At 53.7% G+C, this 18,420-nt stretch overlaps 1 protein-coding gene across 2 annotated transcripts; it reads right to left on the bottom strand.

Moving 5' to 3' along the window:
- Positions 1–389: 389 nt before the first annotated feature.
- Positions 390–16,732, bottom strand: CAPZB (capping actin protein of muscle Z-line subunit beta). 2 transcript variants are annotated; one of them, XM_053451919.1, is made up of 10 exons: positions 16,579–16,732; positions 7,512–7,601; positions 5,951–6,072; positions 5,727–5,840; positions 3,461–3,602; positions 3,032–3,148; positions 2,798–2,863; positions 2,628–2,704; positions 2,194–2,301; positions 390–1,081 (listed from the first exon to the last, which is right to left on the bottom strand). In XM_053451919.1, exons 1-9 carry the CDS (start codon positions 16,579–16,581, stop codon positions 2,199–2,201), a joined length of 834 nt encoding a protein of 277 aa, XP_053307894.1. In that variant the 5' UTR covers positions 16,582–16,732; the 3' UTR covers positions 390–1,081; positions 2,194–2,198. The 2 variants fall into 2 exon arrangements, with proteins under 2 accessions (XP_053307894.1, XP_053307895.1); XM_053451920.1 differs by lacking the exon at positions 2,194–2,301.
- Positions 16,733–18,420: the final 1,688 nt, after the last annotated feature.

Genomic DNA, 18,420 nt, shown 5'->3' with positions numbered 1-18,420 from the left:
GTTCAGGGATCTTTCTCCCAGCAGAAGTGGTAGAGGGTAATACAGTGAGGGAATTAAACATGCATGGGATAGACATACGGCTCCTGAATCTAAGACGAGACCAACGACTGATTAAGTCTTTACACGTAACAAAGTGCAATCCTGCTCTTGCGTCAGACCATCCTATGCCGTGTTGACCAACGCATTTCACAGAGGCTCTGTCCCCGTCAGGACCTGAAATAACATGCCAGGTAGCCATGTATATACTCCATACCCTGACTGTGCATATATTATTATGTAATAAAATATATATCTTTTTTTATACTGTTTTGCTCGAATTCCATCACAATTCAGGATGACTTTAAGGGGGGCTTCTCCAGCCCTACACACGGCAAATAACCCGGGCCTGGTATTTAGAATCATTTTATTGTTAGTACAGGAAGGCTCTTTATAGAAGACAAAGCTTTACAAAAAAAAATACTTAAAAAAAAAAACCCCTTAAGCATTCCCCAGAGTCACCAGGAGAAACGCAGGACAGAAAAGAATCCGTACGCTACAAATTAATAACTAAAAACAAAAAAAATAATAAATCCCACCCGCCGAAAAAAATCAGCCGTCCTGCAAACACTCCAAACAGAGATCAACCCTTCAAATGCTGGCAGAGATGAGGTCCCGCGGCACGCGTCGTACAGTATGTGCAAGACACAAACACAAGGGGTTAAACGGGGGCTTGTGAGGGGTAGAGCAGGGCAAAAAGGTGAGGTGGGTGCGGGGAAGGTGGGGTGGGGGGTGTTGTGAGCGGAGTAAAACCCCACACTGTAAGATTTATACAGCTTTATTTAATAGGAGCGAAATGCGTTGGCTATGTAGGTGACGCAGACCGAACGACCCAAAAAAACGGAGAAAAAAAAAACCAAACCAACCCAAAACATAAAAAAGGGTGAGACGAGCATGACAGATGGGGCAGAGAGACTCGGTAAGAAATGAAAAGATGTACAGGATCGGGGAGAACATTTAACTTTGCTGCTTTCTCTTCAGAGCTTCCACTAAGTCGTTCTTCAAAGCTTCCTGTTTTGATTTGTCTGCAAATGTCTGGACGGACCTGGAAGAAAAAGAAAAGGGTCATTTTGGGTCGTATTGCGGGGGGGTCGGGTCAGGCGATCGCACGCCCCAATAGACCTCGCATTACTGATGGAGCTGGGAACCGGGTCCTCGATGAGGATAACACCTTTAGATGGTTATTTAAGGCCCGCCGAGCATGCGGGGGGCCGATGCGTCTAACATACACCGTGGCCACCGGAATTAGGACCTTCTGATTAACGAAGCCCCCCCCCCGTTACTGGTTTAGTTAAAGCAATTGCCCCTTCCGGTGTCAGATCGATGAGAGGAACTACCTCCCTCCTCGTGACACTGAAAGGGAGATTTTCTTTTTTTTATTCTTTCTTCATGTTCAGCACATGGTTAGAACGGGCTGTTAACGTGATGGCCCCCCAGGATTTGGACTCTTGTGCCATCACAGGTAAGGTGTGTAAGTGGCTGCACGTTAAGCGGTCCTGCCCCCAAACCGTTACTCACCTCAGAGGTCCATTCCTGGGACTTTACCAACAGAAAGGAGTTTTCTCCTTCCAAAACACTTAAAACGGTACACACACGACACATGCTGCCAGGATGAAGGCTGCTACTCCATCCCGCGTGTGCGTTTTAATCACGCCATGCACCCTGCCGCCCCTGCCTCCCCGCGTGAGTAAAAGGATGCACACACGGAGTTAGTGTCCGTCACCTGCCAGGAATCACACAGCAGCCGGCGTACGAGGTCAGGCTGCTTCACGCTGTAATAATAAGCAGGCCCCCCGGGGCCGTAATCGGTGAAGAGGTCTCCTTTTGGTTTCCGTAAGTCTCACGTCAGATGCAGCTACAACCACCCGGCGAAGCTCCGACGTGTAAAGGTGACCCGGCGTATTCATCACCCTGCCCCGGGGTTACATACCGAATGTCACCCTCTAAGACTTCCCTCTAACTCCTCTTGAAGCTGGTCTAGATCAACGACAGCCCCCCAAAACCCCAAAGTCATGCACCACGTAGCCAAGGCAGGGCTGCCAAGGTTCTACACAAGGCTTTGTTGAGCCATGCAGTGTACATCACAGTGCCCCGGGCTCCACACCATGCCGAGAACACCAGCCGGCACCGAGGGAAGAAGTGATGGGCAGCGGGTACCTGGGCTAGTTATCAGGCTGCAGGAGGATCTGGCGTTGTGTCAGGACCTGAGAGAGCTCTCTCTGCAGTTGTCTAAACTTAATGTTGTCAGGGATTGCATCTATAGATCTACGGAGATGAGTTTGATGGTGGGGGAAAGAAGCACAGAGATGAGAGGTAGAAGGCAGCAGAAATGAGAGAACAACACAAGGAACCGGGGTGAGAAGGCAAAGGAATGGCCCGCGTTCCAGAGCAGGAGGAGGAACAGACCGTCTGACATACACACACATGGATTAAACAGTGATCACCCCCCTCCCAAAACCTGGACTCTGGATCAGGGACTGGAACTCGACATCAGCAAGGAGAAAAGTCACATGACTTGGCTCCCCTCAACAACCCCCCCCCTCCACAAGCTGGGGCTTTAAACCAGCGAGGTTTGTAAAAGATGCCATTACCTTAGTCCATTGACTATGTCCTTGGTTTTTCCAAAGTAAATCTCATTGAGGGTGCTTCGGATTTTGTTCTCCATATCCTACGGAGAAACACGAGGAGGTCACATCGAGAATGCAGAACACGGAGAGAGGAGGGTTCTTGGCCGAGTAGGAGAGCAGAGGCGCACACTTACCTCTACGAGCCGTCCAATGTTGGCTATGTGCGGGGAGGAATCGCTCACGGTCTCGTCCTTCTCCATCTGAAAGCACAGTACGGGGGCTTATGAGACGACGCAGAGAACGGGGGCCACATCACTACATTGCCTGGCATTAAATATACTGCTGCCAAACGGAGAAACCCCAGAGAGGGGGGAGAGCTTGCAGGAGAGGGGTAACAGCGAAATAAGAGCTAGTGGGGTAAGGGGTACCTGTCGGGTGAGGCTGCCTCCCAGGTTCATGGTACCGGATCCAGTCTTGTTTGTCTGCAGCCACAGCATCACGGTGGAAGTCAGTTTGTAATGGGCGGTACGGCCGCTGGATTTCTCCTGGAACCCGGAACAAGTGGGGGCAAAAAAAAGAATTCAATATCCCAATACTGAGAAAGGAAATGCTCTTTCCCCAAACCAGACCCCCCCAGGGCTAACCCTTACTAGCCCCCCCATACAAAGAACAGATGCACCATTAGTATCCAGGCCAGACACTCCCATCCCCAGGGCAAATGTTCAGATTTATTTTGGCCGCACAGGGAAGGTGTGAGCTGTCTTTCCACCCCGGCGCATGTTGCCAAGAGCGGTGGGGCCTGGAAGGTGGCCCAGTCTTGGCTCGTATCCATAGAAGGGCTGTGGGGTCGAAGTTACCTGAACCTCCACCACATGGATGGAGTCCCAACATCCCTTGATCTTCTTGGAGCCGTCTCCAGCTTTCTTGATGAGGATCACTCCTGCAAAGCCGTGGTCCAGGTCCCAGAGATACACGGAGGAGACGCCTCCTTCGAAATACCTGCCGGGGGACACACATCAGACAGAACACATCACAAACCTAAACAAAGCGGCTCCAGATATGACCCCTACAGAACAGCGCTAAGGCAGGGGCGACATGGAGGTCAGTAAATGGAGCGCTGGCACCTATGAAGGGCTCTGCACATCTCTCCTTTGACCCCCAAAAGATATCGCAGGAACTGACCCCCCTGCAGCTAACAGGGTGCAGAAAGAGCCCCACAGCATGGTCCCCGGCAGCCGCTCGCACCGCTCCATCTGCCGGACCCGCCGCACACCATTACCAGCCGGAGCAGCTGGGACCCGATCCTCCTACCTACAACGGCAGCTTTTGATCATAAAAAATAAGTTGAAAGGAGCAGGCCTGAGGACGGGGGGGCTGAAGGGAAGGGGCAATAACATTTTAGTTTTGATGTGGTTGGGCCCGACGCGTTTTTACATAACTGCCTTTCCGGGGTATTTGAAGAATGTGCTAAAAACGATGCCTGAAACCACAGAGCCCCAGGGGGAGCAGACCTGGACAGCTGCCTAGCGGCAAACGCACGGCAGGAGCTCATAAAACCCTTCAGGCCAGGAGCAACAAACTGCCCCCCGTTCCCTGCCTTCAGCTGAGTTATTGCACCCCTTTTGACGAGCGTGTGTTATTATTAGTTTTTATCGAGGGTTAATTACCCAGCTTAAAGCCCAGCATTTGGAAGACATTACTTGGACGATAATTACACAAAACACCTAATGTGTCACGGGGTCACCGGCATCTCCTGTAAATAATCAATCACCTGTCCCCTCTCCTACAGCCACGGCAGCGCCAACCGCCGCAGAGGCAGCGCCAACCGCCGCAGAGGCAGCGCCAACCGCCGCAGAGGCAGCGCCAACCGCCGCAGAGGCAGCGCCAACCGCCGCAGAGGCAGCGCCAACCGTCGCAGAGGCAGCGCCAACCGCACACACACCTTTTGTACTAATTTCCCCTCGTTCCATCAGATGTCGGGGTTCACAAGCCCCTTTAAGTTAACGAGGTGTCTTTTTCCTCCATAGCCCTAAAGCTTGGTGGTATGAGGGATATATTTTAGTAACCGGTTATTTTGGTGCTCCTATAGACCACAAAACAAATCAGGCACCAACATTTACTGGGTGCAGACAAGGAATCTCCCCCGTGCCGCACGCTCCGTATGTCTGATCACGCCACGGCTGTCCTAAAAGAACCCAAACCTTAAATAAAAGGAATGGTGGTGGGAGCCGTCCGCCATTCTCCACATAGGATGATTATTCATCGTCCTCGGAGCGGAGCGCTCCAATACCTTTCCCTAAATAGTAATCTATGACTAAGAGCGAAGAATAAAAATAAAGAATTCTCACTCGCAGCCCAAAACCACAAGAAGGAAATATCGCGTCAGCCATCGCAGAGCAGAGACAATAAATATTTTATCACCAAGACAAATATCGGACGCTGTTCCAAAGCAAAGAGAGAAAGGATGAGACAGATGAGGCCGGTGCTGTAACCCACGGAGTACTTTCCGCTCGCCCTCTGATCACCGCTTCCACGCACACAGAGAGCGCAATGTAATCGCAGCTGCTTCTAACCACAAGGTAACTGGCACGGCCGGACGTGGCGCCAGAGCCCTTCTGACAGGTACCCGGAGGGGGAAACTACCCCGGCCGCGCAGGTGCAGCTCCCAGAGCCGGCACGCCAAGCTTTCCATGTAAGAGAAGATCTCGCGCCAGCTGCCCCGAGTCCAGCAAACATCTGCACATCGGAGCCTGGCCGGGAGCTCGGGGAGAAACCCGATCAGGATGTTCTGTGTGCTGCTCCACACCGTGCCAAATCCTCGCACATCCGCGGACACGGCGCTCGGCTCGGTAAATACGCGCGCACGCAGAGAGGAGATGGCCGGGCTGTGTCTGTTATCAATAAACCTCGCTGCAAACCACGCAATCTGCAACGTCTTTCACCGAGCGTTTTACTGCCCTACACGGTACGGAGATAAACACCGCGAGAATCACCCCAGACGTTGCTAAGAGCGCAGGTATCTAACCCACTGCTCAATAAAGCCGCAGGGGAGTGTGTGACGACCTCACGATGACATCACACTTTCCAAATTTAGCTGCCCATGAAGTAAGAAGCATCACTTACAGATCCCGGTACTGATCGAAGGCATTGTTGGCCTCCACTTCCAGCTTGCGCAGACGGGCAGATGGCATGGCACCATCTTCCAAGGGAGGGTCGTACTTATTACTCCACGGTGACCTGGGGGGCAAGAGGGAAGGAAAGCTGCTTAGAAAGCATTCAATCAAACGGGGAGCAGACGGCTTTGGAAATCTCGTTTCAGAAACACGGACAACGTTCCATCGAGTTACCTGTAGGAGTCGCCATCTCTGTTATAATCACAAAGCAGGTAGTCCTTCCCGACAACTTTGTCCCGAGCGATTTTCAGAGGCTGATCCACAGAGGACAGGAGATCTTCACATAGGCTGGGCACCTGGGCAAGAGACAGAGTGCTTCACGCTCACTAAGGTGCCACCCACCAAAAACCCTTTCACAGTCACTCCGTGGGGCATTTAAAAAAAGCTTAACCCTTTAAAGAGCAGCTTTGTGGGAGAAGGATCAGACATCGACTACATTCAAGCTCAGGCAGGGTTGACAATAAGCCAAGTTTCGGCAGCTAATGGTAAAATATGTGTGTGAGATACGTGTTTAGGAGCCGTGGTGAGAGTATCTGATGGCTGGTAGAGGGACAAACGATCGCAGCAAGGTGCCACGGACCGGATGTAAAGCGTCCCGGCGGTTTAGGAAATAGATACTCATGCATGAGCGGGCGAGATAAGGTCCAAGCGTCACTCCCGTGTAAAACTATAGACTATCAGGAGTAGAGCGAAGACGGAAGGCTGTGCCGGGCGAGGAGGGGTAGGATGCCATAATGCGAGCTTTAGAAAGTCTTCAGGGGACATTCGAGGAGGGCCAACACAAAGAGGACAAATTGAAAGAAGTTAATGAGATTCCGATAGTGGTCTGCGGAACAAGGTTCCTCTTGTCAAACCTTCCACAGCGGCTCCCCCCGTCACCCGGCCCGGTATCTGTACAGAACTTAATTAAGTTAACCCACTCCACACCTGCGACACAAGACTAGAGGTCTTTGTCTGGCCAGAAACCAGATACCTGCAGGGGTGGCCGGCTGGAAGCACGGGACAGGCCACGGGCTGACAGGTGGGAGGTAAGGGCCGGGGATCGGCTTACACCCCACTCAGAACCTCCTTTCATTCTTATCCTCGTTCTTGAGTTAGGCTTCCCTCCAAGAGCGTTTAGCGAGTCTACTGGGTAGCATTGTGTAACCTGCAACCCCACTCAACAGAACGGGGGACTAATTGCTTCTGCCCGACACAGGCGGACATCGTCCCGCAGGACCCGATCCAGGACAGGGGAGGTCTGGAAAATAGGTTCCAATACGAAGCATGCGAGCGCGCCATGGAGAGCAGCAGGAACTCCTCCAGACACTTAAAAGCCTCCTGGCGCCCGAGCTGTACATCACGTACAACAGAAAACACTTCGGTTCCTAGAAGACACTCATGTGAGTGAGCGACTTGGCTGAGCATTACTCGTGGATCACGGGATATGTGACTGATGGGTCTCTTAATGCGCTCTAATTACTGGCGCTCTAACTAAAAGAAATAGACAAGGGAAAGCATAGCCCCTGCGTTCTCTGCTAACGAGGGCAACCAGGCCGGGATTAGGAGGTCCAGCACTGGGTGGAACGTCGCCCGCCGTTCACAATGGCTCTCGCTTCATTAATTGCCAAGAGCTCGTTTGCAGAAAACACACAAGCGAAGGCCACAACCTCAGCGGGACGGGGGGGACGGGGGGGACATCGGAAGTTCAAGTTCTTCTGTAACAAAGCCCACCGCAGACCCAGCCCACCCTTACCAGGTCAATGAGGTCGCTGAGGTTCTTCTCGATCTGTTGGGGAGGGAGACGCCTCATCAGGTCCAAGGCACAGTCCAGCTGTTGGTCACTCTGTAACATCGAAAGAGAAGAGAGCTCATCTAGCGACCAAATAATAATAACGATGTCCGACAGTCGCCAAGTACACGGGCCGGGTAAAGGTTCAGGAAACGGCGACGGCCCCATCTTTGGCCCCGGGGTCCCGTAGAATTAAATAACACAACCAGATCAACAAATGGTTTCAAGAGATCAGAAGGATCTCGCCGCAGGTCACAGGGAAGCAGGCGAGCTACCGGATCCCCGGCGATGTGATGTGAGCTCGCATTGGGATTCTACAGAATCTCCTCCTATATGTATTTGCCCCTTTCCCACCCCCTAACCCCGTTTAGTGAGCGCCGGCGTTGGCTCGGTAATCCTTGTGGGGTATCTAACCAGACCCCCCCCATCCTACTTGCATGCATGAAAAACATTCCCATTAACCCCAGTGTGAGCGCCTTCCTGTCATTCATTGGTTGCTTCCCTAAGGTACCTAACGTTTTAAATTTTGATCCAAAAAATGCTTTAAACACAGATATTGTACCGTCCCTTTAAACAGGTGAGTTTGTTACCCAACCGGGGTTAGCTTGGGTAACATTGTTTTAGTCCATGTGATTCCCCTAGGGGCAAATGACATCAATAATCTGGAATGGCGGTGGAATTTGTCATTGGCCGGCGTTCGATGACTTAACGGTTAAATTCTTCTGCCCAACGGCGGAGAATCGGGGCCTAGACCCGGACGGTGTGTTTTGGTCGGGGCAAGTGGGCTCGGAGCCAGAAAGGAAAAGGCTGCAGTTCTACCTTCTTCCAGCAGGGGGTTATTAGAGGACCCCATATTCCCGAACGCACCGTATGGATCAAATTTCTATAGTACGTTTAAATCAAGCCAAGGGGAAGGCGTGCCAATGCCCCCACCCCCCGCTCGGGAAGACACTCAGGTGCCGGCCCCCCGCAGCGAGAGACGCGGCCTTTCTAATTTTGTACATGCAATCGGAAACTGATTCTTATTTTATCCGCGGTGTCTCTGGAGACGGCGAGAGGTCGTGTGAATCTGAACGAGGGTCTCCTGGTGAAGACCCCGCGCCCGGGCGAGGAGCGTGGGAACCCGGGCAGCCGCGGCACGTCTGATTGGTGGAAAATACGTCTTCGCTATTCCTGCCCCGAGGGTTAAAATGCCGGGTGAACGTATAATTATTGCTCTGTACACCCAGAGATGTCGCAACAGGCAAGACCCCCTAAAGCCGCACTTTGATGTCTTTACAAGATAAAGAAACATTCAGAAACAACGTATCAAAGAGCACATGCCGTGAAACCCGTGACGACGGAGCCCGTGGCAGACGTAGAGCGCTTCACGCGAGGCCTCTGCGCCGCTAAACGCTTCGTCTCTCAGAAGCCTGAAACCCCGAGACGTAATTGTCGTTATTTTCCAGCCGGCTGGATAAAAACGCTTTCATCTTTGCAGACTGCCGTCTACTGCGAGATCAAAACACTTTCTGGTGTTCTTCCCTCACCCTTCATCGGGCTGATCTCTACGGGGTGACGTCCGTGACGCCATAATCTGTGCCCCGCGTGACTGCTGCCTGGGTGCGTTGTTACCCCCCCCCATCACAAACCCCCCCCCCCCATCGCAGATCTTTACAGCTATGGCGCCGGGTGCTCGGTAACCGCTAGGCGGCAACACGCCTGACGGCCGACACCAACGGACAGCCGGGTCTCCATCGGACGGCCTCTGCGCTCGACTCATGCCGTCAATGATGGGGGCTCCGGGCGTAACCCCAAAAACTAACCGCATGACCCCCGAGCAGCGCAGATGACGAGGAGGGGGGGTAGATTTAGTTCTGATTAAGATTAAGGCTGAGGAGATCGCTCAGGAACGGCGGGCAGTCCGCGCGCTAAAAGTGCGGCCCCTGCAACAGGACGGAGAATAAAGAGTCATTTCAGCGTTTTCTCCGCACCGAGTGAGACTCCCCGTACACGAGACAGAAATGCAAAGCGTGGTCAACTGTCATAAACAAGGAGCAGAGAGGGGCCGAGCGGGGGCCGGGAGAGAGTAAAATAAAGCCGCGTCCCGGTGAGTCACGCGGCACAGCTGTTCGGGGACGCAGGGGGACGCTAAATCAACTTCATTCCTTTACCGAGGGTCCCCAGAATCCCCCCGCACGGACCCTGTGCACATCCTAAAGCCATTACACGGCCCGTGTTTATCTTGCTGACGGGATGTTTACATGTCCCCGGCATCTTTTTTTTTCCTCCCCTTGTTAAAAGGCAGAAGGGAAATCTTATGTTCCTTTCATCCGATGCCAAAAATCTCATCCGTGATGCGGTCGGCCGGACGCTGCGAGCGCTAGGAGTCTTGGAAGGGGGGGGGCTGCGGCCGGCCCGCAACGTGTCCTGCTCATCATCAGCAGCTGGGATTCATTGGCGGGTGACGTCCAACCATTCCATCTCCCCTCTGCCCCCGTATGCAAATTAACTGATGGGGGGAGCGTGCATTCCTCTACACAAGAGGGGTTAATAGATAAGTGCACGTGCCTATTGGTCACAACATCACGCTATCACCACCCAGGTCTTTAAGACCAATAGGAAAATGTAACACTAACAGAACACAGCGCGATAATAACCGCCGTTTAGTCGCTCGGGCCTCATATTCTTTACTCTTTTGCCTCCCCAAGTTTGTGGACTCCAAGTGCTAAACCTAGGACGGCGGCCGCGCTCTATATCTCCGCCGCGCTTCTCACACTCCCTTCATTCAAAGGGTCTGACAAAACTAGAACCGCCGGACCACTGGCTGAAGAGGGCTTGGCTAGTGAGCTTACAATCTAGAGGGCAGCAAAGATTTTTGGAAAAGAAGAGCAGAGAGAAGTCCAGGTGATGGGGACGCGGCTCGTAATACAGCGCCAGGCGAACCCCTACCTTTCCGGGAACGAGGGGCCGGCGCTAGGAGATGGGAAGAGAAGATACCCGGCCGGGCAGCGGACAAATCTCCCGCAAACCCAACAAATAACGGCGGTCTCCGGGCCGAAATAAAGAATATGGTCTTATCGACTGAACGGTTTCCTAAACCCTCCCACCGTCACGCCGAGGTTCAGAAATCTACCCCAGACCTTAACGTAAAAGAAGGTCGCAGCAGGGGTCTCACGCGTCTCCCCCACTCTAACCGTTTTATCATGAAAACGCGCTCTCGTAGGTGGCAATTGGCACAAAACGCTTTGTTTCCGGATTTATGACTGTTTATACAGTAACATAGCAACGGCGCGAGAAAAATGTTTTCGAGATGGGAATATGATTTCTCCTCCAAACTCACCTCGTGTCTCATGTGATGCAGAACCAACGGGAGCAGCCTCCCAGCAGAGGTGGTAGAGGGTAATACAGTGAGGGGTATTAAACATGCATGGGATAGACATACGGCTCCTGAATCTAAAACGAGACCGACGACTGATTAAGGTTTGAGTCGTTACAGCAGGAGAAACGGGCGACTAGACGGGGGCCGCCGGGGCCAGCTCTTGTAGAACTGTAACTCTCATGATGCTCAGCCATCCTGGCGCTCAGTAGCTGTGTACTGGTGTGTACTGGAGTGTACCGGTTATACGCCGGCTGAGCACCGCGGCAGCTTTGGACTCCATGCTGTTCCGAACCAATTTAATTTTTTCCCCTCTAACTCGGATTCAATAGAAAGAGCGCCAGCTGGACGCGGCACCAAAGAGGTTAATGAGGCTCGTCACTCTCAGCCGTAAAACGATTCAGGCTGGAATGCGCTGACGCAAAGGATGCCAGACACGGCCGGGTATCGGGTTCGGATCCCAGCTCCGCTCAGCAGCGAAAAGCCGAGGCGACACATTCCAAGGAACCGGCTCCAACCATCCTCACTCCCAGCACGCTCAGCCACGCAATCATGTACCCAACCAAAGCCGAGGCGACACATTCCAAGGAACCGGCTCCAACCATCGTCAATCCTCACCCCCAGCACGCTCAGCCACGCAATCATTTACCTAACTAAAGCCGAGGCGACACATTCCAAGGAACCGGCTCCAACCATCGGCAATCCTCATTCCCAGCACGCTCAGCCACGCAATCATTTACCTAACTAAAGCCGAGGCGACACATTCCAAGGAACCGGCTCCAACCATCCTCACTCCCAGCACGCTCAGCCACGCAATCATTTACCTAACTAAAGCCGAGGCGACACATTCCAAGGAACCGGCTCCAACCATCGGCAATCCTCACCCCCAGCACGCTCAGCCACGCAATCATTTACCTAACTAAAGCCGAGGCGACATTCCAAGGAACCGGCTCCAACCATCGGCAATCCTCACTCCCAGCAAGCTCAGCCATGCAATCATTTACCCAACCAAAGCCGAGCCGACACATTCCAAGGAACCGGCTCCAACCATCGGCAATCCTCATTCCCAGCACGCTCAGCCACGCAATCATTTACCTAACTAAAGCCGAGGCGACACATTCCAAGGAACCGGCTCCAACCATCGGCAATCCTCACTCCCAACACGCTCAGCCACGCAATCACGTACCCAACCAAAGCCGACGCAACACATTCCAAGGAACCGGCTCCAACCATCGGCAATCCTCACTCCCAACACGCTCAGCCATGCAATCATGTACCCAACCAAAGCTGAGGCGACACATTCCAAGGAACCGGGTCCAACCAACGACAATCCCCGTGGACTCCCACTCCCAGCACCCTCAGCCATGCCATCATTTACCCAACTAAAGCCGTCACGCGGGATATTGTTTTCAGTGACCATGAATTGAATGGCAGTCGGTGCCAACATTCGCATAATGACTGCCCTTATCCCCGCCCCCTCAACACTCCCAACACCAATCAGCTTCAACCAAAGGGGAGGAGCAATTTACTGGGCAGGCAAAATGCAGACCCAGGAAACAGGAAATTAAGACTGAGATTAGAATGAGGCGTGCTGAGCGCACACGGGAACAGACGACACGCGTGAGCCCGACGCACCAACCGCCGCCCCCCCGAGAATTACTAGCAGTCGATAATTATCCTTGGTGTTATTACACGGGGAGCCCCCTGCGCGCCCCTACAGCATGTATATGTAACACGCAGCGCTCTAAGAGACCGCACTGTGCGGGAAATGATCAGAAACGCGCAGCGCCGAGCACACTGACGGCGGGACTCTCCACTCGCCAGACCGGCTCCTTATCTCCCCATAAATACAACAAACAGCGGAGCAATAGCGGAAAGACGCGACCGGCGCGCTGGAAGCTGCGGTCACCGACCGCCCGGGGTCTGGGAAGCGGATTCCTCGCGACGAGGTTCTAACGTGTCCGGATCCGCTCTCCGGGGTAACCGCGCGTTTCATCAATCCCTGCCTGCGACAACCTGTCCGCCGGGCCGTCACTCGCTGCCGCTCCGTTTCACTTACACCGGGAAATACCGTCTAATAGAGCGCATCCCTCCATCCCCAGAATACCGTCTAATAGAGCGCATCCCTCTATCCCCAGAATACCGTCTAATAGAGCGCATCCCTCCATCCCCAGAATACCGTCTAATAGAGCGCATCCCTCCATCCCCAGAATACCGTCTAATAGAGCGCATCCCTCCATCCCCAGAATACCGTCTAATAGAGCGCATCCCTCCATCCCCAGAATACCGTCTAATAGAGCGCATCCCTCTATCCCCAGAATACCGTCTAATAGAGCGCATCCCTCCATCCCCAGAATACCGTCTAATAGAGCGCATCCCTCCATCCCCAGAATACCGTCTAATAGAGCGCATCCCTCCATCCCCAGAATACCGTCTAATAGAGCGCATCCCTCTATCCCCAGAATACCGTCTAATAGAGCGCATCCCTCCATCCCCAGAATACCGTCTAATAGAGCGCATCCCTCTATCCCCAGAATACCGTCTAATAGAGCGCATCCCTCTATCCCCAGAATACCGTCTAATAGAGCGCATCCCTCTATCCCCAGAATACCGTCTAATAGAGCGCATCCCTCTATCCCCAGAATACCGTCTAATAGAGCGCATCCCTCTATCCCCAGAATACCGTCTAATAGAGCGCATCCCTCTATCGCCAGAATACCGTCTAATAGAGCGCATCCCTCTATCCCCAGAATACCGTCTAATAGAGCGCATCCCTCTATCCCCAGAATACCGTCTAATAGAGCGCATCCCTCTATCGCCAGAATACCGTCTAATAGAGCGCATCCCTCTATCCCCTGAATACCGTCTAATAGAGCGCATCCCTCTATCCCCAGAATACCGTCTAATAGAGCGCATCCCTCTATCCCCAGAATACCGTCTAATAGAGCGCATCCCTCTATCCCCAGAATACCGTCTAATAGAGCGCATCCCTCTATCCCCAGAATACCGTCTAATAGAGCGCATCCCTCTATCCCCAGAATACCGTCTAATAGAGCGCATCCCTCCATCCCCAGAATACCGTCTAATAGAGCGCATCCCTCTATCCCCAGAATACCGTCTAATAGAGCGCATCCCTCTATCCCCAGAATACCGTCTAATAGAGCGCATCCCTCTATCCCCAGAATACCGTCTAATAGAGCGCATCCCTCTATCCCCAGAATACCGTCTAATAGAGCGCATCCCTCCATCCCCAGAATACCGTCTAATAGAGCGCATCCCTCTATCCCCAGAATACCGTCTAATAGAGCGCATCCCTCTATCCCCAGAATACCGTCTAATAGAGCGCATCCCTCCATCCCCGGAATACCGTCTAATAGAGCGCATCCCTCCATCCCCAGAATACCGTCTAATAGAGCGCATCCCTCTATCCCCGGGGCGAGTGTTTGGGGAGCTGCAGGACACATCAGTGCCGAGTACATGAACAGGTTAGGTTCTGTAAGTAGCCGAGTCAGCAGAACTAATTAGCGACTCGGACTCTCTGCTTGAAACGTCCCGACAGCCAGGAGGAAGTGCAGGGCAGGGAGCGGCGGCACAAAATTGAGCAACGGAGCAGAGCGCGGCTCAGCACTTCCTGCCAGAACGCCCTGCTGCGCTTACCGGAACTGTAATAACCACGCCGTGCAACACACTCAACCACACACACACCGGTACCGGTACCGGACGGCACCAGACAGAGCCCACACACCCACACCGAACAATGCCGGGGGCTGCCACCAAACCTGTTCTGATCCCGTGTCACATGTATTTACTTTACACGCGAAGATAAAGACTTCCTGCAGCTACGGATTCAGCAGAAACGCTGTTAAAAAAACGTTATTGGTGACTCTGCGCACCGGCGCGTTCCACTCACACTCCGGGCTCCCCGGGCGTCCGGCTAATAGCGGTAATTAATAATATGACCTCATCTATATGTTTTTATACACGGTGACATCATCTATATGTTATTACACGCGGTGACCTCATCTGGCTTCGCTCGCCCAGTGAACCCGGCGACCGCCTCTGTCCAGCTTCCCCTTAACGTGGGTTTTGCCCTCCTGGTGCTAGTCTGGGGGCAGACATGTGAATGGATTACCACGCAAAGGATCCAACGGCCCTTCCCACACCAATGACCCCACGTACCTCCTAACTGCCCCATGTAAGAATTCTGCACCCACCCTCCAGTCACACCCTTCCTGGGCGCAGCCGGGGACTCCTGGGTCTCAGGGCGTGGAGCTCCAGCACTACACCCTCTCTCCCCGCTCCACCACCATGAATACCAGCACTGCAGCGACATAGGCCGTGGAGAAGTACAAACACTGAATGGTAACTGTAATACCCCAGACTGTGTACATCAACAGGTGTGTGACATCCTACCACAGCGAGGGGTATTATATAAATACCCCTCCTGTGGCCATCTCTGGCTCTCTATGTAGCACTGAGCGCGTGTGGCCGTCTCTGGCTCTCTATGTAGCACTGAGCGCGCGTGGCCGTCTCTGGCTCTCTATGTAGCACTGAGCGCGCGTGGCCGTCTCTGGCTCTCTATGTAGCACTGAGCGCGCGTGGCCGTCTCTGGCTCTCTATGTAGCACTGAGCGCGCGTGGCCGTCTCTGGCTCTCTATGTAGCACTGAGTGCGCGTGGCCGTCTCTGGCTCTCTATGTAGCACTGAGCGCGCGTGGCCGTCTCTGGCTCTCTATGTAGCACTGAGCGCGCGTGGCCGTCTCTGGCTCTCTATGTAGCACTGAGCGCGCGTGGCCGTCTCTGGCTCTCTATGTAGCACTGAGCGCGCGTGGCCGTCTCTGGCTCTCTATGTAGCACTGAGCGCGCGTGGCCGTCTCTGGCTCTCTATGTAGCACTGAGTGCGCGTGGCCGTCTCTGGCTCTCTATGTAGCACTGAGCGCGCGTGGCCGTCTCTGGCTCTCTATGTAGCACTGAGCGCGCGTGGCCGTCTCCCTCTTTTTACATAGAACAGAGTGTGGGTGCCTATATCGCTAAAGAACTGAATGCAATTTGTTTTCTCTCCGGGTATACAGATAGAGAATATATCAGAGTGTGAGTAGCTGTCTCTCTATACACATATTATATATATATATATAGCAAAGAGTGCAAGCGTCTGTCACACACACTACATTTAGTAACGAGGGCTGAGGGCAAGTGGCGGTCTCTCTCTCTCTCTCTCATATATACGTGTGTGTCTATCTGTGAAAGGCTTTCACTCACTATAGCATTAAGTACTAGTGGCGCTCTCTCTCTCTGAGTGAGTCTCTGTCCCCCCCAACTAGCACTCTGTCTCTTCCCTCCAGCACTGACTGTGACTCTCTCTTCCCTCCAGCACTGACTGTGACTCTCTCTTCCCTCCAGCACTGACTGTGACTGTCTCTTCCCTCCAGCACTGACTGTGACTGTCTCTTCCCTCCAGCACTGACTGTGACTGGCTACACTATAAGGCCGCTCACACCCAGGTCGTCCTGTAACCCCCTAGAGGCCCCCAACTCCACCTGACGTCAACGAGAGCCGATGTGACGTCACGGCAGCCCTCCAAGGTGCGCCATGCAGATAAACATGGGTAGGGGAATGACGGGGCCCCCGGGACCCCTAGCGACCCAATATGCTTTTGTACCCTCCCCCCCGGTTACCATGGCTGCGGTGGGTGCGGGCCGGCTGTGGAAGGCGGGGCTGCGCTCCGGTTCTGCTCCGGTTCGGTGTCGCTTTGCCCCGTAGGCCCGGTAGCGCCTCCACTTCCTCAGGACCTAGGAGTGAACATCCGGGTCAGCAGATCCCGGAGCCCAGGACACGCCTCCCGCACTGTCCGACCACCAATCAGAGAGCAGCCTTCCAGCCATCACCAAGTATGGAGAGCGCGAGACGAGCGCGGAGAGGGGCGGGGTCCGGGAAGCTGGGCGGGGACAATGAATGACTGACAGGTGACTGACAGCGCCTGAATACTTTGAAACATTAGCACAAGCCTTCCTCTGTTATAACGAACGTGTATCCGGCGAGCAATCAGCGATCACCAACCAACCAGCAACCAATAGAAAGCAACCACTGATCACCAATCAATCAGCAACCGATAGAAAAAAAACTGATCACCAATCAATCAGCAACCGGGGATCACTAATCAAAAAGCAACCAATAGAAAATAACCAGTGATCACTAATCAATCAGCAACCAATAGAAAACAACCACTGATCACCAATCAATCAGCAACCTATAGAAAATAAAATGATCACCAATCAATCAGCAACCGGTGATCACTAATCAATCAGCAACCAATAGAAAGCAATAAGCAAGCAATAGGACAGCAATCTAAACATAAGCAGTGTGTGCGACTGTGTGTGGCAGCATGCGTGTGCGACTGTGTGTGGCAGCGTGCGTGTGTGACTGTGTGTGGCAGCGTGCGTGTGCGGCAGTGTGTGTGACACTAGGTGTGAGACTGACAACGTGTGTGGCGTTGTGTGTAATGCACAATAACCATTTGGCCACGTGATAATGCATGTAATTGATGGGCTATGTTACACATCAATGCATGTATAACCTTAACATGATATCACGCCAGCAACATGCAATGCGTGTCAGAGCACGACGTGACATCTCTATAAAGAAATACAGCGCATGGATGCAACTGTAAACCAGGCCCATTTCACGTGTTGCGTGTAGGACGGGTAGCGTGTAGTCTGACACCAGATCCCAGAGACAATGGAGTTTGTAGTCCAAGGTGATCCCTTATATTGGGCCAACACGTTTACCCCGACCCACAAGGGATGGAGAGCTGTCGGAGCGTGCGGGTATATACGGCAGGGAGCGCGCGGGTATATATGGCAGGGAGCGCGCGGGTATATATGGCAGGGAGCGCGCGGGTACATACGGCAGGGAGCGCGCGGGTATATATGGCAGGGAGCGCGCGGGTATATACGGCAGGAAGCGCGCGGGTATATATACAGCAGAGAGCGCGCGGGTATATACGGCAGGGGGCACGCGGGTATATATACGGCAGGGAGCGCGCGGGTATATACGGCAGGGAGAGCGCGGGTATATACGGCAGGGGGCACGCGGGTATATACGGCAGGGGGCACGCGGGTATATACGGCAGGGAGAGCGCGGGTATATACGGCAGGGGGTGCGCGGGTATATACGGCAGGGGGCACGCGGGTATATACGGCAGGGAGAGCGCGGGTATATACGGCAGGGGGCGCGCGGGTATATACGGCAGGGAGAGCGCGGGTATATACGGCAGGGGGCGCGCGGGTATATACGGCAGGGGGCGCGCGGGTATATACGGCAGGGAGAGCGCGGGTATATACGGCAGGGGGCACGCGGGTATATACGCCGGGGAGTGCGCGGGTATATACGGCAGGGGGCGCGCGGGTATATACGGCGGGGAGTGCGTGGGTATATACGGCAGGGGGCGCGCGGGTATATACGGCAGGGGGCGCGCGGGTATACACGGCAGGGAGAGCGCGGGTATATACGGCAGGGGG

This window comes from Spea bombifrons, chromosome 12 (genome assembly GCF_027358695.1).
Source record: "Spea bombifrons isolate aSpeBom1 chromosome 12, aSpeBom1.2.pri, whole genome shotgun sequence".
NCBI classification, from domain to species: Eukaryota; Metazoa; Chordata; class Amphibia; order Anura; family Pelobatidae; genus Spea; species Spea bombifrons.
This window is presented reverse-complemented; position numbering and strand designations above follow the sequence as displayed.

What these genes read in the sequence shown, in the direction of transcription:
- CAPZB (XM_053451919.1), bottom strand. An exon ending in AGAGATGGCGACTCCTACAG is followed by an intron (nt 5,841 to 5,950) that starts GTAACTCGATGG and finishes CTTGCCCCCCAG; the next exon opens with GTCACCGTGGAGTAATAAGT. An exon ending in TCCATGTGGTGGAGGTTCAG is followed by an intron (nt 3,149 to 3,460) that starts GTAACTTCGACC and finishes TCCGGGTTCCAG; the next exon opens with GAGAAATCCAGCGGCCGTAC.